At 38.4% G+C, this 21,899-nt stretch overlaps 1 protein-coding gene across 1 annotated transcript in view; it reads right to left on the bottom strand.

Annotated features, from left to right (window-relative positions):
* The window catches only part of LOC122650571, a 63,807-nt gene that overhangs the window by 28,350 nt on the left and 13,558 nt on the right, over positions 1–21,899 (bottom strand). Inside the window, exons 10-19 of the mRNA XM_043843974.1 lie at positions 19,385–19,463; positions 19,244–19,299; positions 18,919–19,113; positions 16,135–16,210; positions 5,388–5,468; positions 5,229–5,309; positions 4,662–4,738; positions 4,445–4,499; positions 4,298–4,346; positions 3,934–4,071 (exon numbers count right to left, since the gene is read on the bottom strand). Of these exons, the coding sequence (XP_043699909.1) occupies positions 3,934–4,071; positions 4,298–4,346; positions 4,445–4,499; positions 4,662–4,738; positions 5,229–5,309; positions 5,388–5,468; positions 16,135–16,210; positions 18,919–19,113; positions 19,244–19,299; positions 19,385–19,463 (887 nt within the window). The remainder of the gene's footprint in view (positions 1–3,933; positions 4,072–4,297; positions 4,347–4,444; positions 4,500–4,661; positions 4,739–5,228; positions 5,310–5,387; positions 5,469–16,134; positions 16,211–18,918; positions 19,114–19,243; positions 19,300–19,384; positions 19,464–21,899) is intronic.

The raw sequence follows: 21,899 nt of genomic DNA, 5'->3' as shown, positions 1-21,899 counted from the left end.
TGATAAAGGTGGAGAGTATATGTATGGTGGTTTGAAGTCTTTTTTTTCTGATCATGGCATTATCCACCAGGTGGCTTGTGTTAATATCTCTCAACAAAATGGGGTTGCTGAAAGAAAAAACCGCCACCTGCTGGAAGTAGCCCGGTCTCTTTGGTGTACAATGCATGTTCCAAAAACCTTTTGGTCCGATGCCTTACTCACTGCGGTCTTTCTTATCAATCATATGCCCTCCAGTGTCTTGAACTTCAGGGTACCTCTTGAGATCTTACCCTCACTTTCTTCTTCTTTCTCCCTTCCCCCACGGGTCTTTGGTTGCATATGCTATGTCCATATTAGCAAATCTGCCCGCACTAAATTGGATCCTAAGTCCTTGAAGTGCCTCTTTCTTGGGTATTCCTCTACCTCCAAAGGATACACCTGTTATCACCCTCCTACCCGTCAGTGGCTTATCTCCAAAGATGTTTCTTTCTTTGTAAACATTCCCTTTTTTCAGTCACCTCTTCAGGGGGAGTGTCGTGGTGGTAAGGTTGAAGAGGCTCCTGAGTTTGTATCCTTTCCTTCCTCCTCTCTCGTTCCTATTTCCCCATTTCAGATTGACAAGGGAAAGAAAAGTTCTGAGGATACTGTTGTTGTGGATACTGTTGTTGAGGGGGAGTCTCCGAGTGCACAGGTGAACAGAGAACAGGGGAAACTACTTGTGTATACAAAGGACAAGAGAAATCCTCCTTCATGGCTTCCTATAAAGAAGACCTGCCAAAATCCTCCTTCGTCTCCTCATCCTGAGCCTCCATCCATTGAGACAGGTATACCTTCCTCTACCCCTCCATACTGAGACTTAGATCTTCCTATTGCTCACCGAAGGAACTCGAGCTTGTACTAATCCCATTGCCAAGTTTGTCTCCTATGATTCTATCTCCCCTACAGGTGTTGCCTTCACAGTGGCTATCTCCTCCATCTCTATTCCTAAGAGTGTAGTAGAGGCCATGGCTGATCCAAAATGGAGAGAAGCAATGAATACCGAGATGGTGGCCCTTGAGAAGAACCACACTTGGGATCTTGTTGGGAGTTCCAGTTGGATGCAGATGGGTATTCACAATCAAGTTCAAGTCTGATGGTACTGTAGAGAGATATAAGGCAAGGCTGGTTGCTAAGGGCTATACCTAGGTGTATGGCATTGATTATCAGGAAACCTTTGCTCCAATGGCCAAGCATAACTCCATTCGGGTACTCCTCTCAATGGCTGCAAATCTTGATTGGCCATTATACCAGCTTGATGTAAAGAACGCTTTCTTACATGATGACTTAGAAGAAGAAGTCTACATGCATTCTCCTCCTGGGTTCAAACATCCTAGTGGCAATGGAAAAGTGTGTCGTCTTAGGAAGGCTCTTTATGGCCTTAAACAATCTCCTAAGGTTTGGTTTGAGAGGTTTAGACAAGCTATCCTACAGAATGGATACACCCAAAGTCAAGCCGATCACACTTTGTTTATACAAAGGAAGGGCAGCACTATTACAGCTCTTATTGTATATGTTGATGACATTGTGGTCACGGGAAGCGAGGCTGAAATCTCAAAGCTTAAACTTTACTTGGCTCGGCAGTTTGAGATCAGCGATCTTGGTCCATTGAAGTATTTTCTGGGGATTTAAGTTTCAAGATCCAAGCAAGGGATCAATGTTTGTCAGAGAAAGTTTGTCCTTGATCTACTTACAGAGACAGGGTACTTAGGGTGTAAGCCAGCCTCCTCCCCTATTGATCAGAATCACAAACTAGGAGAAGATTGTGGTGAATCTCTTGTAGATGCTGAAAAATATCAGAGACTAGTAGGCAAGCTAATCTATCTTTCCCTTACCCGACCTAACATAGCCTATGCTGTCAGCGTGGTAAGTCAGTTTATGCATGCACCAAAAATGGGACATCTTGATGCAGTTTATAGAATCCTCAGATATTTAAAGTCATGCCCTGGAAAAGGTCTTCTCTTCTCTAAGAATGGTCACTTGAGGATTGAAGCATACACTGATGCTGATTGGGCTGGATCTATTTCTGATCGAAGATCCACTTCAGGATACTGTGCTTTTGTTGGTGGCAATTTGGTTACTTGGCGAAGTAAGAAGCAACCTGTGGTGGGTAGCTCAAGCGCTGAGGCAGAATTTAGAGCCATGGCTCATGGAGTGTGTGAAATCTTGTGGCTGAAGAGACTTGTTCAAAAATTGGGATTTGAGACTGTTAAACCTATGAGTTTATATTGTGACAACAAGGCAGCCATAAGTATTGCCCACAACCCAGTGCAACATGACAGGACTAAGCATGTTGAGGTTGATAGACATTTTATTAAGGAAAAGAATGAGTCAAAGACCATCTGCACCCCTTTTGTGAAGACAAATGAACAAGTGGCCGACATCTTCACCAAAGGACTTAGCACTCATCATTTTGACTGTTTATTGAACAAGCTGCGTATGTATGACATATACTACCCAGCTTGAGGGGGAGTGTTAAGAATAGGAGTTTAAGGGGTATTCCTGTACATAACCCCATGTGTTTTATGTTTCTTTTATTATTTGTATAAGGCCAGGGGCCCCTGTGTAATTTATTATTCTTTTCAATATAAGCATGTTTGTCTCTAGTTTGAGATACAACAGATTAACACAAATCGAGATTACTCTTCTCCTCTCCTCTCTTCTTCTCCTTTTCCTTCCTCTCTAAAAGTGAACAGGGGGGTCAAACTACATCTAAAGTTTGGACTACATAACTAATTGTAACCAAAACACAAAAACTCATTATTCCTAGTCATGTAACGAAACTCCGTTTTGATATCTCGCAAAACACATGCATTTTAAAAAACTGAAATCAAAGGAAAAAAAAATACAATTCCCTAAAGTAGGCTATCTTACAGTCATATTTTAATAGCAAATATTTCTGGGAGGGGTATGGTAGACGGCAAACCACAACCAAAAAAAATAGTGGGTGGGCACCTAAAGTGGCAGATCATGCATGGCTGAAATTTTATGAATAGGTAGACCCAAAGGTCCCTTACTCACATGACAAGTTTCAGCCCAGTCGGAGTTGGCCACGTGGAAAAACAAAGCATGGAAAGATCCAGGACTAGACAACTAGTAAGAGGGAATATGGGACTGAGGGGTGCATGGACATAAATGGGAATAGATGGGAAAGTAAACAAATGAATTTGAGGTTGAAAGTTGACAGGTGGCCTATTAAGACCATTTCCTAGATATCCAACAGCCAGAATTGCCACATCACTCACGGCAAAAAAGTTGCCCACCCACCAATTTTGTTTGTGGGCTGCTGACCACAAATACTTTCACCATCTCTTATACCTACAAGTATTTTGGAAAAACAGATCGGTTTTGCAGTTCATAACAATTACTTCTGACCTAATAATTTCTCATAAGAATTTCTTTCCAAGACAAGTTACCATTTGAAAAGCACCGAATACTAGTGATATGATAGCCTATCTCAATCTGCTATCAGTAAGCTATCAGTAAATCATGCATGTGAAAGAATACATTTGTAATAATGAAACGAGTAGGCGTAACTTAGAATGAGGGATTTCTATAAAATAAACTCAAAATTTAACACCACTTTTCTCCCTTCAATTTGACTTCTGCTTCTATCCAAGTTAAAATCTTGTAAATGGAATTTCCAGAGGCACTTCTTTGATACAGTGGTAGGCATGGGTTAAGACCATGAGGAGTAGACCCAAGTGCCCCATCCCCATATCCAACTCAGCACTTCACCACTAGCTATAAACATAACTTAGCACATGAATATATGAGTAAAATATCAAACATAGAAGTCATTGGTTGTTTGGTGAAATATGGAGGAACTAAGGGCTAAGAAGGCCTACGGGAATAATATTTCCCAAAATTACCATAATATCTAAAAAGTTGTAACTTAGTGAAGTGTAGGGCACATACCATGACGTTCCTCCACTATTTGTGATGACGTCAAACAAGATTCTAGTATTAAGACCCATTCGAGCACCAAATGCCATTGCCTCAGCTGCTGATGCTATATGAACTCCAGCAAGGAGTTGATTGACCATCTTTACAGAACTATAGAACAGACATACAAGAGTAAATTCATAAAAATCATTCACAAAATTAGTCAATTTTTATAAGGTCATGGAAGTAAACAATGCAGTTTGTGCATAAAACATATTCATGCAGGTGTAATGTACATTTGAATATATATGCATGTGATTGTGCATAAGCAAAAAAGCCATTGTATTCATGAGAAACCAACAAATTAATATCTAGACTGAGACCATATAGGAATTACCTTCCAGCTCCACAACCCCCCTTAATAATATAGAGCTTCTCACTTAGGGCTGTTCACATGCAAAGACAAAGCATCAGCAATCTGATTACAAAATTTAGGGTCCGAAGAAAAAGCTTTCCAGCAGGATATAACCGTTAGACTCATTACCTGACAGAACAGAACCAGTATGCTTAAGAGATCCATCTGAACCTGAAGCCATTATCTGATTACAATCAAAACAAGGATTTAAATATCTATTTCACTTTAAAGTTGATGAACAAACTGTAGCATACACCCTAATAACCAAAAGCAATACTTTCATAGAAGAGAAGAAACTAGAACATTGATAAAAATTTAAGCAAATTAACAAGGTCAAGTTTCATACAGTAAGTGCTCCTGTTGAGGCCCTCTTTACACCACCAGAAACAGGAGCATCCACCAACTTCAGATCCTTGTGTTCATCTATGACACAAAGAAATGGCTAATCATGACAGCCATTAAGAAGTTTGAATACAGAAACTCAACACAAAAGTAATATTGCAAAAAAAAAAGGTACTATGTACTGTCATAGACTATAATAACAGGCAACTCAAGTGGAGATGGGAATTATTCATCCATCAGAAATGCAGAATTTGGAGACAGAGTAATTTGGAACTATGGGAAACTAGGAGTAGATCTGAGCAGGTGAGTAAAGAAAATCAAGTAGTAAGAAACAGAGGGGAAACTTTCCTACATAATGGAACAGGTTAAAAAAACCGCTAAGACTAAACTCTCGCTCGAAAGCCAACAGAAATATCTCCAGGCGTGAGTATTATTTATTGAATAGCATCTTTATAACTTTCTACAGGCAATAAGCAACCAAAAAGTTACCAATCAATACTTTGCAAACAAGAACCATCCTTGAATCAGCAAACTATGAATATGTAGCCATAGAAGGTATTAAAAAACCTACTTTGTAACCTTCGCTCTAGTTGGCTCACAAATGCAGGGGTGACTGTGGATGAAAGAATAATGGATGCTCCAGCTGGAAGGGCTATATACAATAAGGAAAAATAATGTGTTAGCGAAAAAATATTGTAAATGAAATGAAAGCAAGAGACTCATAAAATACCTGACACTGCACCATGATCTCCATATAAAACACTTTCAGCTTGAGTTTCATTTGTTACCATAACGATAAGCACGTCCACATCTGCAAAGAAGCGTCAGAATTGATTCTCCTGAATCTTTGAAGTGTCACTTGGAGAAAGAACGTAACAAGTAAAGCACATGCAACCACAACCACCAATGTTGATGACATACCAATCCGCAATGATAATCCAACCAGAGCATAAGTTGATAGAATTTGCTAATAGTAACATGCAAGATACAATGAATATTATCTTGATGTCCAGACACTTGTTTAGTAGGATAATGTATTAATGAAAGCAGATCTGCATTTCCTGCTGGAAAGCTATATTGCGCTAGTCACATGCAGGCAAAATACATAAAAAGGGGTGGATGTTTCAGTAGACACCCCAAAAGGTAAAAGGGAATTTTGGTAAAGGGTACATTTTATGCTGTTTCCCTTCTCATGATTATCATAGATATGGTTTTCACAGTGTGGAGGCATATGAGGATCCAGATTCATCACTAACATTGTCATTTGAATGAGAAAGCCCTTCAACTGAATTGAAGACTCTACGAGGAAGATTAGTCAGCCTCTATTTCCCAGTTCAGTCTATCTTGGAATTGCTTATCAATGCTGCCTAATCTTGTGATCATCCTACCAAAGTTCTCAGCAATGGAGTTTGCATTTTCCAGAAGTAATTCTTTCTCATCATCCATTTGATAGAAAGAGTGAAATCCTTAAGGATGAAGACTCACTGGAGAGTTGGCATTATGAATGGACAATACAGAATTTAAGGGTTGCCCATGGAACTAAAACTCGCGAGATCTTGACGAGTTTCTCGCATTTTGAAAACCTCGAGATGAGATACGGGGCGATACAAAAAATTACACCAACTCGGGCGAGATCTCGGTCCCGACCAAGATCTCGACCCAGAAACACTTATATTAGTTCCAGATCTCGACGGAGAAGCGAGATATGGGCTCTATCTCGACCGAAACCTTGCTTGGGAGCTGCTGCCAGACATTTTTCACCATTTTTTACCTTGATTTCGTCGTGGAAGCTGCCGGAGACATCATTCAGCTCCTGTGGTGCAAGATTTGTGCATGATTTGTGGTTCTTCACATCAATTTTGAAGAACTTTTGAAAGGTAAACCACTTTTTCCTCAAATTTTTATTTTTTCAAGAAAATTTGTTCAAACCTTGGGAGATTCATGTAAATTTAATATATGTTACAAAACTTTGGCTGATCTATCACTTGATGGAGTCCGGATTTTTTTTTTCTGTTATTATTATTTTTATTATATTTTCTGCGAAAAAAATTGATTATTTTGAAAAAAAATTGATGAATAGTGATTGTTTGGAAGTGATTTTCATGTTGGACACCTTAGGATTCTCTACGGCCTCATGGAGACATTTTTTTTTCACCCATAAAAAAAATATTTTATTTTCCAGAATTACTAAAAATATTATTATTTTTTTTTTAAATATCAAATATTAAGGAAAAATACCTGTTTTTGTTGAAAAATTATGTACAACATATGTACCAAATGTCCAAATTAAAATGGTGTCAAATACATCATTCCATTATAACGTTTTATACTTTAAGGTATAAATATTTTTAATAGAAATTCTAAATTTTATTTTTAATTAAGAAATAAATACTAAGGTTATGGGATAAATATGAGATAGCTATTTGATTGTTCTAGTAGCTTGACATTATTTTTAACAGTTACTAATACATTACTTTAAGTCTTTAATAGTTACTAATACAAGTTTTTTTATGTAACAGTGTAACAAGAAAGACATTTGGTACACAATGGGGGACCATAGTGATATAGCATGGCAACATGGAACCTCGATGTTGAAGGATAAAAAAGAAGTCCAAGTGTAGATATTGTGGGAAGTTGCTAAATTCTGTAGGAGCCACTAGATTAAAGCAGTATTTGGCTGGTCACTATAAGCATGGTTTAAAGTATTAGTCCGTATCGTATCGTATCGGTTGGTATTGATACGATACATCTCTTTTGTTTAAAAAGAAAATGTATAGAGTCTATCGATATGTATTGATCGATACGTGTTGATACGTATCGATACATTCGATATGTACTATTTTACCATTTTTTTTGGGTTTTTAAATGTATCGATACGTACCGATACATAAAGATACACAGGGTTTTTTCAGGCTTTTTGAACAAACACGAACCAGAGAGCTTGTCTAAGTGCCGTACTTGTCTGGTTATACATTATTCACAATTCTTAGTGTATATGCAATTCTTAGTGTATATGCATGATATATGACATATATTGCTTGCTTATATTGTTTTTTGTGCCCAAAAATATATTTTCATGTGTATTTTGATCATTTTCATGCGTTTCTGCACCAACCGATATGTATCTCCGATACGATATGATACGTCTCTTAAAATCACCCGACCGATACGATACCCGATATCGATACTTTAAACCTTGACTATAAGGATGTTCTCAAATGCCCCAATGTTCCTTATGAGGTGCAGCAGGCCATAACAAAGCACATGAGAGGAGGAAGAGAAAAGAAAGCTACTAGGGAAATACAACAAAGAGAGTTTGATCAGGCAGTACTAGAGAGGCCTGGTGTAGAGATCATTGGAGATAATACTGGATATAAGCCTCCTCCAGGTGAGTTCCAATCAGAGGCTGAGTGGAGAATCTACCAGCAGACTTCGGCAGTAAGTAGACAGTTTTCATTTTGAGAATATAAGAGAGCATATGAGCGGGCAAGAGGAGTTGGTGGATCTGGCTCAGCTGCACTAGAGGCAAGAGTGCAAAAAGATGAGAGGAGGAGAAGCACTGCCACAAGACAAAATCCCCATATCCCACGGCCCCTAACCCGACCATGAGTACATTCCCCAGATCCCATTCTTGAGCAGGATCCATATATGTTCAGGCAACAAGATGCCTACCAGTCAACCATCCCGCAAATTTATGGTAGTAAACAAGATGAAGCACGGGATGCCTTAAGCAAGTTCATGTTCTATAATAGCATTCCACCTCATGTAGCACAGGAAACATACTATCATACATTCCTTGATGCTGCAGGGAGGGTTGGCGTAGGATGGAAGGGGCCCACACCACATGAGTTAATGAATGTATATTTGCCTAGGGAGAAGAAAGATTTGCAAGAGTACATTGAGAATCTGAAGCCAAGGTGAGAGATGTATGGGGTTACCATTATGGCTGATAGTTGGACTCGACCTACTAGACAGTCTATTATCAATTTCATGGTGAGTCGTAATGGAAAGACAATATTCTTGAAGTCTTTGAATGCATCGAAGGAAATAAAGGATGCATCATATTTGTATAAGGAATTGAAACAAGTGGTTGAAGATATAGGACCAAAGAACGCTATCCAAATTGTGACAGATAACAGTTCTAAGTTCTAACTTTAAAAAGGCTAGGGAGAAATTGATGAACAAGAAGAGTAAGAGGATCCGCCTCTTTTGGACTCCATGTGCAGCATATTCCATTGATTTAATGCTGAAGGACATTGGGAAGAAAACTTTGATAGCAAGTGTTGTCAGGAGGGCAAGACAAGTGACCACATTTGTATATAACCATGGTTATGCATTAGCCATGTTGAGGGGAAAATGCAATGGTGATTTAGTGAGGCCTGGTGTCACTCGATTTGCCACCAATTACATTACATCAAAGAGCTTTCAGACGAAGATGGTGGGTCTGAGGTCTATGTTTGCAAGTGAACAGTGGTTTGGTTGGCAGGGGTCGAATTCAAAAGATGGGAGGGCAGCACAAGAGACCATTGCAAGTGGCTTATTCTGGCGTGACTTGAATAAAGTTGTTGCCATATTAGAGTCAGTGGTGGCAGTACTAAGGATGGTTGATACAGAAAAGAAGCCTACCTTACCCCACATTTATACTGCCCTTCAGAAGATGAAGGAAATGGTCAGAGCTGCGATACCCCGGAGTGAAAGGGCATACACTAACATCATTGATGATCGATGGGAGAAGCACATGAGTCATCCATTGCATAAACCTGGTGAATTCAACACTTCAACATACTTTACACTTTACATGAGTTTTTACATTTACATATTCAAAACATTTACATATTCAAAACTCAAAAGCATTAAGTCACTAATAAGTTATATTTCTGGTTTCCACTTACAATTCTTTTTTTTCTTATGGCGTGACAATCAAATCTGGATTCTCGAATTTTTCAAACATCAATCTGACTCTGAGTTCGGATTGGAATTTTGATTCAATTAAGGAGTAGGTCTATTTATTTCTGGTTCTTGGATTGGAATTCTGTTTACTCACTTGAAATTGAGTATCTGTTTCCCTCCTTTTCCTCTTAGGATTGGAAATCCCGTATTTTACATATCCATACGACTGATTCCTTAGGTTTCCGAAATAGTGTAAAAAGAAGTGTTTCGAATCATTGCTATTTGACTCGGACTGAGAGGACCAAGGCTAAATGATCGTGTCATTCTCTATACACCTGAAAAACCGTTGTATTCTATCTCTTTCTTTTTGCCTTCGTCCAGTGGAAAGTGAAATTCACCTAGGTTTGCAAAACTTATGTTGCAGGTGAGTCACCACTTCAACAGGAGACCGAACAAGGCTTCTTTCGGCTGCTGAGGATCGCTTTGTGCCTAACTCCAGGAAGCGACTCTCTTCTATTCTCGTTGAGATTGGATATAGATGAGGAATCTATAGATCATAGTAGTTCGCCAACCTCTCTAACTAACATACGATACAATTTCACCAGCATACTATCTGAATCCAAAGTATCAGTACTCACATGATCTTGGGCTAAACACAGAATTGTTAGAGGCAGTTTAGAATATTATTGAGAAGTTGGAGCCCAATGCATCGACACAGGCTGAGTGCAACGATGAGGTAAGAGTATGGGACTTGGAAGTAAGTAGAGGAATGTAATTAGTTAATTTTATTGTACCATGTACTAATTACTAAATAGTAAATACCAGTGTCTCTAGCAATGTTTGAATTTTGAAATGAAAACAGATCCAATACTTCAGAGAGGCCACAACAAGTTTCAGTCAAAAAGCTGCAGTGGAGGATAAATAAAAGTCAGAACTTGGTAGGTGGCATTACATTTATGAATTATAATTTCATCCCTTTAAGATATACATATTCCTAATATTCTACATTTGTAATGCAGCCAATTAGTGGGTGTTTTATGGTACAAGTTCACCCAACCTGAGGAAGATAACAGTAAGAGTACTAGCACAAACTTGTTCATCCTCCGGATGTGAGCGCAACTAGAGTACATTCTCATTGATCCACACGAAGAGGCGGAATAGATTGGGGCACGAACGAGTGGAGTAGCTGGTGTATGTGCATTACAATATGAGACTAAGGATGAGACACATATGTGAAGGAATGGACACCAACGATAGAGAACCCATCGAGCTAGCAAACATTTTTCAGGAGGACTCTGATGATGATTAGGATCCCCTATTCCAGTGGGTGAGGGATTGTGGTGCACCAGAAATGGATCAAGCTGGGGGTAGGCCCGACTCCACCATTGCGACCGTAGCCGGTACAAATGTTGAGGAATATATGTCGGAAGAGGGGCGTGTGCATTCAGAGTCACTAAGACCTTTTGAGGCTGCAGCAGGAAGTGTTGTTAATGATGATGATGGTGATCGTGATGATGATGGTGGTTGTGGTGGTGGTGGTGATGGTTGATGATGATGGTGATGGTGATGACCCTGCTGGGGTGGTGGTGGTGGCGGCATGCGGAGTGGTGGTTATTATGATGATTATCATGAGGGGATGCACGAGCAATACTAGTATGAGCTGGGGATGCAGGCGGGGCTTGTACGTTACACAGGTGAGTCTCAGTTTACGCATGCCACATAGGATCAGGACCATGGTGTTCCCACTACGTACAAGAGACGCCCACATCAAACAGTCACAGGCTCAGTATGATGACATGAGTATGAAGCCCATGCTTGAAAGTTTCAGAAGCATGAGTATAGATACTACTAGTGAGCATCAGTCGTGGCATTCATCTCAGCCTCATCATGGCTATAATTATGGCCAGGAGAGCACCGGTTCCGAATATAGTGGCTATGGTCAGTTTGGGCAGTCAGCACATGGGTTCAACAATTAAAGAACTAGGTCAGGTTTTGTGGACATATGTCCAGTCCCAAACCAGCCACACCCATACATGTCTAAGTATGATAGTAGCAGTGGATCTCACACCTCATGGCCCTCATCGCAACCGGCTCTTCTATACCCTAAGATAAGGGACTTGGAATATGTTGATGACAACACTTATATGAGTTTTGTGGCATTTTATGTACAACACTACATCAGCACTATGGCATGGTAAGACTTTGTGGAACAATATGGGAGTGAATATTTTATTCAGTCACATTTTGTGGGATGATAGATGTAATATGTTAAACGGATTGATGTATTGTATACTTTAACATTTGTAATGTTTATCTAAATTGTTTTTGTTAAAAAATTATTTATCCACCCATGTCCCCCTTTGGATAGTCTGCCGTGTTAGAGCTCCTGTATGATATATATATTGTTTCCCCCCTTTCCTACAAGGTCGGCCTTTTAGAGGAAGCGGTTCAACACGACCTTGTAGGAAAGGGAGGAAACAATATGTATATCATACAGGAGCTCTAACACGGTGGACTATCCAAAGGGGGATACAAGTGGATAAATAATTTCAACACCTGCCCGCTCCCAGGGGGAATCGATACCGTGACCCTTGCCTACTCTGATACCATGTTGGAACCGCTTCCTCTAAAAGGCCAACCTTGTAGGAAAGGGAGGAAACAATATGTATACCATATAGGAGCTCTAACATGGTAGACTATCCAAAAGGGGACATGGGTGGATAAATAATTTCAACAGCTGCCCGTTTAGAGCAGGTAGGGGTCACGGTATCGACTCCCCCTGGGAGCGGGCAGGTATTAAAAAATTATTTATCCACCAATGTCCCCCTTTGGATAGTCCGCCGTGTTAGAACTCCTGTATGATAGACATATTGTTTCCTCCCTTTCCTACAAGGTCGGCCTTTTAGAGGAAGTAGTTCAACAGTTTTATATTAATTTTATGATTTGATTGCTTTTAATTACTAAATTATGAATAAAATAGGGTCTAATAGTACGTCGTCACCCACCAACCTAGGGTCCGATGTGAAACTCCTATTTGGACTTTAATTTTTCAAAATCTGATAGTGTCATTGTGTTTAAATGGCCAAAAATAGACTGAGTACCAAGTTTCAGCCCCAAAATAGGTCTGAAACCCAGCCAAACCAGCCATCGAGTTGGAAAAAAAAATTTAACCCAACTTGTCGAGATCTCGACCCAACTCGCTATTTGGGCAGGTCGAAACCTGTACTCGAGACGAGTTTTAGTTCCTTGGGGTTTCCTGGAGGGCTGAATGTCTGATTGAGATCATCATGCATTATAATTTGAATTGTAAACAGATTTTGACCCCATCTTCATGTAGCATTGTTAATCATTTTTTTTCTCAAGGAGAACTTTGTTTCTGAACCTCCAAGTTTTGCCACTCAATCTTAAGGACCATTTTATCTTAAGGTATCTCACTTATCCATTGAAGAGTAGTAAACTTAGGTTGCTTATCAAAAATAAAAAAAGAACAAGTGCTAATCTACAAGTGGATTTTGAATCCTAAAATACCTTGAAAGAACCTGAGATCAGCAGATCCAGGCATTCACATGTGCTAAATATACTGGTAACTAATGCAAATCAACAGCCTGCCACTACAGGGACGCAGAAGTAGAAGCCCAAGAAAATATGGGAGCCATGATGAGTTTTAAACCCCAAAAATTTTGTTTATAGAAAATATATTATTCGGCTAAAATTAACAGAAGGATATTATTTTGACAAGTCAAACTGTAATTTACAAAGAAAAAATAAATTAAAAGAAGAAAATAAATATCAAAATTTTACTTAGATGCACAAGATTGAGGCTTAATAAAAGGTAAAATTAGACTACCAAATGTATAGCCTCATAACACATTTTTGAACATGTTTTATTCTAATTATTTGTGAACAAAAAGTTGTACATTTTTAAGAGAATATGTTTGTTACGTGCATAAAATATCAAAGAGAAATAATAGGGAGATTATTTATAGGCTAGGAGTTTTTATAATTATTTTATATTAATTTTGTATTCTTATTTATAGTTGAAGAATTAAATGGAAAAAGGGACGAGACTTTGATAATTTGTTCCTACAATTTCTCTATTGGAGAAAGGAGGTCATGGCTTCCTCGATAAGGCCAAAGACGCCCTGCTTCATCTGTAAAGCCACAATTTATCTAATTTTCTATGTTATCTTTATCTCTATGCTCCTATTTTCTCTGTGTTTTATCTCTCTTCCCACCACGTGTGTACGCAACAATGTTTCCATTAGGGAGGAAACTAGTGATAATAGGTAAAGAAATTAGGTATCTATAAAAAACTATCAGAACACAACATGTAGTTCATGAGTAGATCACACTTTTTTTTAACGCTCTAAAGAATTTTAGGAGCATATTTGCCCTTCCTCGAGGCCATACCCCAAATTCCTTTGAAAAATGGATGGAAACTAAATAAGTGGCGGGTGACCAAGAAGATGGATTAAAAGAAATATTAAATTCATGAGGAGCTAACAGTGAAGAAGATGTTAATTAAAGCTACCTTAAGAGGGAGAGACCTTTGACATGCTGCCAACTATTCCTTTATGCATCAACTAAATAGAAAATGAAAGAGAAAATCCTTTTGCCATCATTGAGAATTGAAATCAAGTTGATGCAACAATTTAAGACCACAACATCAAGAATCCTGTTCTCCCGCCAATAAAATATTCTTTAATAAATGGAAACAAGAATGACCTTAAACAGAGGAATGGTGGAACTGTTGATATACATTGTTACTTAATAGCTTGAGCTTTTGGGATAAGCGGTTGAATATTTGATCCCTAGGAAGTGCAATGGGGTTCCCGACACATTCTCCCCTCGATGCCATGTGATGGTGTTTCCATGTGAGTGTGTCACGTGCAGGGCTGTGTGTGTACAGACCTGCACATGCGGGGGTGTTGATATACATTGTTGTCGCCCTTACTTAATAGCTCGAGCTTTTAGGATAAGCAGTTGTATCAGGAATAGGGTTCAAGTAGCCAATCCAAGTAATCATGATACGGCCCAGAGAGTTCAGTAGAGTTAAAGTGAGACAGGTGTAGCGAGAGAAAAATAGACAATTCAACGGAGGGTAAATTACCAACTACAAGGAAGAATAAATAAAGTAAGTTCTCAACAAAACCTTACAAGGCACTCATGCCATTAAGGTTCTTCCTATAAAGAGAATTTGAACTTTCTAGGGTGAATTTTGTTTGAAAAAATTAAAAAGAGAAATATGACAAGTGAAAAAAGAAGAAGAGAATAAAAGCCACTGATTTGGAACCTGTGAAGTGACAATTTGGTGAGTAGGCAATAATCTGTGTTGCCATTTGGAATGGCATAGTAAGCCCGCTGGGTCCTTGCAACATTTTGAATCATAGTGTTCTAAGCACTTTGATATTTCATGTGCAAGTACTTGATATAACAATCCCCCTTCAGGTTGGAAATATTTAAAATAAAAAGGGCGTACCCAGTGCACGAGGCTCCCGCCACTGCAGGGCCTGGGGAGGGTCATAATGTACGAAGCCTTACCCCTGCTTTCACAGAGAGGCTGTTTCCAGACTCGAACCCATGACCACTTGGTCACAATGGAGCAGCCTTACCATTGGAAATATTTATAATGAAGCAACCAAAAAAATCCAGAGATATAAAGAAGGGGAGACGAGAGATACAGAAGGAAATAACAGAATAAGAAAACAGGAAGTAAAAAGGAATGCCAACACCCACATCCTGCAGACAACTCCAATCTAATAATCATTACCAACTCTAAAAAATCAATCTACAGGATCGCACGTTTTTCTCTTGATAAATTCCAGAGAGAGAACCAGATTTTGTGACTGAAGCTAATAATGAATGCATTCACGTGCACTTATCCCTTTCTTTTCGAAACCTTGATCAGTTATGCAGAACAGAATAAGGATTTATTCAATTGAGTTAAGATTATATATGCATCGTCCATAAATGTATAATGAGATATATTTGTAGAAAAGGAACAAAGATTTTGGATTGGAATCAAATAAGAAGAAGCAGATAGTTTTACTTTGATCCTACAATATGTACAAACAGAATACACTTGATGAATATGACTGCCAAAAATGAAATGAAGGAAAATCCATGTAAAGTTTCAGCAAGAAAATCAGGAAAATCCCTGAATGACTAATATTTTAAGGCAAAGGTCTATCAATGTTTCGAAAGTGACCCTTCAGAATAACCTCGTAAGAACTATAAGAGAAGAAAAACCCAAAAAAAAATGGTGTGAGCTACTGATCTATTTCTAAGAAGTCGCCTAGGCGTCCAAGCGCCTTGGTTGCCTTGGTCGCCTAGTTGGTGTCACCTGGAATTTGGACCCTCTCCACCGCCTTGGATCGCTGAGACGCCGTGACAACTATGTTTCTAACTCTAAAAGTTCTTATAATGACTTTAAAATCCCTAAACATGTCACTGCTAGAATGTAAATAGTTGTTAAAACCATATGTGACAATGTTTTATAGGATTTGGAATGTTAAACGTTATAAATCTCCATCCTTTAACTCAAACAGGACAGAAAACAAGAGATATTTGAGCATGTGCTAAATTACCCTTAGATACTTCTTCAGGGGAGCTCCCAATCAAGCCACCTGCATCTACAAACCGAGATAGTGTTGGCTTATACACCTACAACCAAACATATGACACCAAAATCATTAACTGTGAAGGTTTTCTAAAATAACGCACACAACTTCCACCCAACATGCACAAAGAAATTTGCTTACAAAAGGTACCAAACTTGTTATCAATGAATTATGAAGCTAGACCTCTTGACCATAAAGGTAAGGTTGTTTAAAGGGTCTTCTCTTCAATATATTCTGCTTCCCAAAGCTTGAATTTCTATGTGGTGGGCCAAAATTATTTCAATTATCTCAATAGATAGGAAGTTCTCATTTCGCAAAAATATGAATAAGTACCAGAGGTATTAATAATTTATCATGACATATGATACTTATCTTTATGAGCTGGCTCAAAAGCAAGTTTCTTAATGGGAGATTGGCTTCTTAAAGTATGCAACTTTCATAAAGAAAATAAAACATGCTCACGGTTTCAGACAAAATATATGGATTGATTACTTTTCCTGACCAGAAGTGACCCCATTACTAAGAAAAGTACAACCAGGTATTGCAAATTTTAAAAAAAATAAAAAATAAAAAATCTCGGCTTTAAAACAACTTATACTAATAAAAATTTTCTTGCACTGCTGGTAGAAATATAAAATAGATAACAAGTATAAGTAGTACATTTTGTATCCTCCTGTCCTTCTCTATCAATAAAATTCAACTTTAAGTTAGCCAATCAAAGACATTATTACTGTTCATTTAAACAAACTAATATAAAGCCAAAAGAAATGTAGAATGCATGTAAGATGTAGAATATAAATATAACTTGTTTCTCAAATTTTTTATCCAAAAAAAATCATCACTTCTCAATGAAAGAAATAGGTTAGTATCAACCATTCACAAGAAAGATCTAGATTTTTCTCCTTAATTCACCCAAACCCAAAGTCCTGTCATGCAGTCCATACAATGTCATCCAACAAATGAGATGGTCCTCCTCACCATGCCCAAACTCCCACCAGAAATATTTTCATGATCCTCTCTATTGCTTTGGAAAAATTGTAGGCTCCTTGAAAACCAGCATGCTTTAGAGTGTGGACAAGAAATTGGAGAAAGTGGTTTTGATTAGAATTATTCTGCCACTGAAAGACATTTAACTCTTTTTCATCAAGCAGGTTTCTGGAGAACTCATTCTTTTTCCAAAGCAAACTTCTAGGAAATCTTCTACCACCGAGTCATCAAGTTCCACCAACTCCTGACCTTGTCATAAATATAAAAGGTAGGTATTTGAGACAACAAACCTAACTTCACACAAAATCAGCGTTCACAAAGGACAGAAAGTTTGTGTCCTGCCTCATCCATGTTTCTCAGCTCTAACATATTTAAGAGGACAGCCCTCAACTTGACATCAGATGGTGTTCGCAAAGGGCAACAAGTCTGTCACCTGCCTCATCCATCCCCACCCACCCAAAATAAATAGTTGACAAATCAGATTCATTGATTCTTTCTACAAAATACCACTCTTAAAACATCCTTAACAATAGTGTAGAGGGAGCAGAAGACCAACCCACGTGCTTCCCAAGTACAGAAAGGATATGACTCAGGTAAGACATTTACTGCCTGGAAGTGAAGTTCCTAACGAGGGCATAGCTCTAAATTTGAACTGTCCATCTGATATGGCTTCACCTTTTCCCATGCTGGGAGAAATACTTGCAGATTTCAATGATAAGTTTATAACTAGTATAGATAACACACCACCAGTGTTGCCCAGACACTTCAATACAGAAAGCTGCATATATACAAAACAACTACTACCTACACTTAGAAACACATGTTTAAATAATTTAATCCATTTTTCATCGTACTTATGGAATAATTTATATAATATCTTAAATCTTAATTTCAAAACCACCCCTAGACTAAATATACTGTGTAAAAACAATAAAAATAGATAGCTTAGACATAAATAATTGAAACTTTCATTAAAAAAAATGGTAGAATCCTTTATAATGAACTCAATTCAACTAAGCCTTTTCCCAACTAAATGGTGTCTGCTACATAAACTCTATTATGCCATTCAAATCTACCCAAGGTCAAGTTATTTGTCAAGCCCAGGCTACTCATATCTTTTCTCAAAACTTCTTCCCAAGTCACCTTAATAACTAGACCATAACTAGGAAAGTTATTCTATGCCACACCTACACTAAACATATAATATAAACAAAATAAATTTTCTTAGTTGTACACCATAAGTTTTTATTCCATAATTTTTAGTTGTTCATAGAATTGTAGTGTGTCAATATAATAGATAAATCAAGGAACTGTTTTGGACATGTAAGTTTGTCAGTCGCCAAACCCAAAAAGACACAATAAGTGTTTCCTTTACAAGCAGTTTCATCTGATAGACTTGCCACACACAATCATAGGTTTCATCTGATTTCTAAATCCAGAAGGGCCCCATAGGAGGGAGACTGACGATACAAAATGTAACTATGAGATATAGTAAATTTATGCTAAAGGTGTTGGACAACAGAAAATTAATGATGTGATTCTCCATGAAATATACTCTAAAGGCCACATGCACTATACAAGAGAATGCCAACTGATAAAAATTAGAACATAGAGGGGGAAAAAACAAGAAACAGCAACTGGAAAAAACTAAAACAGAGAAATAAAATAAGAAACATTAAGTTAGCCCACTAAAATCACATCAGTTTGCTATCTTAAACAAAACAGAAATCCAATACAAAATCCTGTAAGGTGGTGAAGACTTACATCATAACCAAGAACACAAAAATCTGATTTTAGAAGATGGGTGGCCATCCCAAATCCCATTGCTCCGAGACCAATGAAACCAATTCGCTTTACAGAATCTGATGTGGCAGTAACTTCATCTGCTAACTGCTCGGGAATGTAGGATTCTGCATTAGATGCATCTGTAATACTGATTCCAAGTACCGTTTCCCAAACCTGAGAAAGAATAACACTGACTAAGGATTTGACAGAGCCTGCTGTCAAATATTTGCATTGGTAGCATGATAGCATCAGGACCCTACAAACAAGAACTTTGATACAAGAAAAACTGCTACATGAAAATAACCTTGACTAGTCCAGTATCATCATCATCATCATCATCTAAATGTTTACTTGAACATCCTGTGAAACAAGGACCAGTTTGCTACTAGTCATTAACAATATTCCCATATGTTTTCGAAATATGTCCGTTGATTAAGATACTTACCATACATAAGCTGCTGGTGAGCCACTGCTAAAAGTGGAAGTGGAAATGTCAGTGACTTGCCAGTATCCAAAACAAGCCCCTAAAAAAAAAAAAAAAGAAACAATACATCCATTAGAACTATGAAAGGATAAAAAGGTGAGGAGAGGCAGAATATAAAACAAGGAAATTTTCAGCACAACTTCAAGAAATTTCAAAAGAAGCATGATTAGTCAAGACTCAAAAATTATACAAAATGATCTACATGTACTAAAGAGAGAACTGGGAAATAAAAAAAAATGGGCCTTCCCAAGTAGTTGGGGTAAGACTTAATTGAGTTGTACTCTATCAGAAAGAAGATATAACCCATTAAGACCCAGATTAAGTCGCCATGGTATCAAGTATCAATGCGATTCGAATGATAAGGCTGGTATGTATTGAAATTGGCCATGTCAAATGATACAGAATTGATACATAACAAAATTTATGTATAGAACTGATACAGACCAATACGGACCTGTGATAAAGTAGGACAAAAGAGTATAGCAAGCAGAAAAAGAAGAGGAAGTTGATAGAAGAAGAAGAAGGTAGAGAGGGAGACTACCGATTAGGAGAAAAGATACTCCCCCATTGGCAGCAATAAGAATTGTAACAACTTAACAACAGTCAAGATTACAAGTATACCCTTGATTTATGTACACCCTCATATAAACCTAAAACAGTAACATATAAGAAAGAAGAACGTTCCAGTGCACGAGGCTCCCGCTACTGTAGGGTCTGAGAGGGGCAAATGAACATAGCCTTATCCCCGCTTCGCGGAGAGGCTGTTTCCATGTTTCGAACCCCGCAAACTGATGGTTGCAACTTGCAATAGCGCAACTTAACCATTGCACCAAGGCTCTCCCACCAAAAATAGTAACATATAAATACTAAAATACCCCTATGGTAGTCAATAACTAATAAACAGAAAGCATAACTCAAAAACACTAATAACCAGCAACTTTAACACAGTATTCTTACCAGTTCATATACAGCATCAATACGGTATTGATACGGACCGATACACTTAATACACTAGCGGTCAAAACCCAAAAAAATCTATTTTTGAAAGAAAATTTCCTACACTGATTTTTTTTTTTGGTTGCCGAAACCCAAGTGAATCCCATCTACACTCAAATATGACTTAGGAGAAGTGATTAAACAAGCAAAAATTTGCATTAAACCTCATCAAAGTAGAGGTCGAACATTATAGCCTGGGGTCTAAATATGTTTTAAAAAAAAGATTTATTTTTCTTGAATATTGGTTTTCTTCTTGTTTTTGTTAAGTACCACATCCAAACAGGAAAATTGACCTAGGTTTAGATAATGTTGAATGATTTGTCATCTATAATATATAATTATTTTTGTTGCTAAATACTTATTATAAATAGTTACATACTACCTGTCTTATCAATTTAGTGTAACATCAAGTAGGTACCCTTCCCCCTTTTGTGAGCTCCGGCAACCATGGCCGGCCTCCCTGATGTGGTGTCGTCGCCACCTAGGTCCTCCCTCCCTCTCTCCTTATCCTTCTCCTGTGTCCCCTGCCATCCCCTCCCCCTCCTGAGAACCAATGCCCGGGAGTTCCCTCTTTAGTCAGGATCCTGTGCCTTCTAGAGAGGGTCTGCCTCTTCACTTTGTTGCTCCTACCATCGTTGAGAGCTCCAAGATCGCCCATAGTCCAACTAGTTTATTGGATAACGAGGCTAGCCTTTGGCTAAACTCTCTGGTTGGCCATTTTATTGGCAACCATCCTCCCTTTCCCATCGTCAAACTCTCTCTCACCAAACAATGGAGGTTGCAAGGGAACTTAGACACTTACTTTCTGGACAACGCATTCCTCATCTTCAAGTTTTCGGCCAAAAAATGATAAGATCATAGTTGCCACGGTGCCTAGGCGAACCAAGGCGGTTGAGGGGGTAAAAATTAAGGCGACACCAGCAAGGTGCCAATCCAGATAAAGCAACCTGGACGCCTAGGCGACGCCTTGACAACTATGAATAAGATGTGTGCTCTAGAGGGAGGTCCATGGCAAGTTGGCCGGAAACCAAGTTTTGTCCGTCACTGGGATCATCATCTCCAACTCCATTGAGTAGATCTCAGTACCATTCCTCTGTGGATCTCACTACCTGTCTTCCCCTTCATTTCTGGTGTTCTGCTAGTGAGTACTGTTGGGTCGGTGTTGGGTAAACCTCTATACTCAGATGTGCGAACCAAGAGGAAAGACAGACTAGCCTTCGCTCGTATCTGTATTGAGGTCTCAGCCGAAGAACCTCTGCCGTCATCGATCAGAGTGTCTGAAGACAAAGGACATTCATTTGAGTAAATTTGTACCCTGTTATAATATCCAAAAACTAATGTGGAAACTTTTGCCCTTCCATTAATCCCTTTAGTTAAGAAGGGCTGTTTATGTCACCAGAGAGAAAGAAAGATGCACAGGAGCAGCGAGTGCCCGAATGACTACCGTCTTTGAATGAGAAATATGTAATAGAATGTATAC

The sequence above is a fragment of the Telopea speciosissima genome, chromosome 2 (assembly GCF_018873765.1).
Source record: "Telopea speciosissima isolate NSW1024214 ecotype Mountain lineage chromosome 2, Tspe_v1, whole genome shotgun sequence".
NCBI lineage: Eukaryota > Viridiplantae > Streptophyta > Magnoliopsida > Proteales > Proteaceae > Telopea > Telopea speciosissima.
The sequence above is the reverse complement of the archived record's forward strand: the minus strand, read 5'-3'. Positions and strand labels throughout refer to the sequence as shown.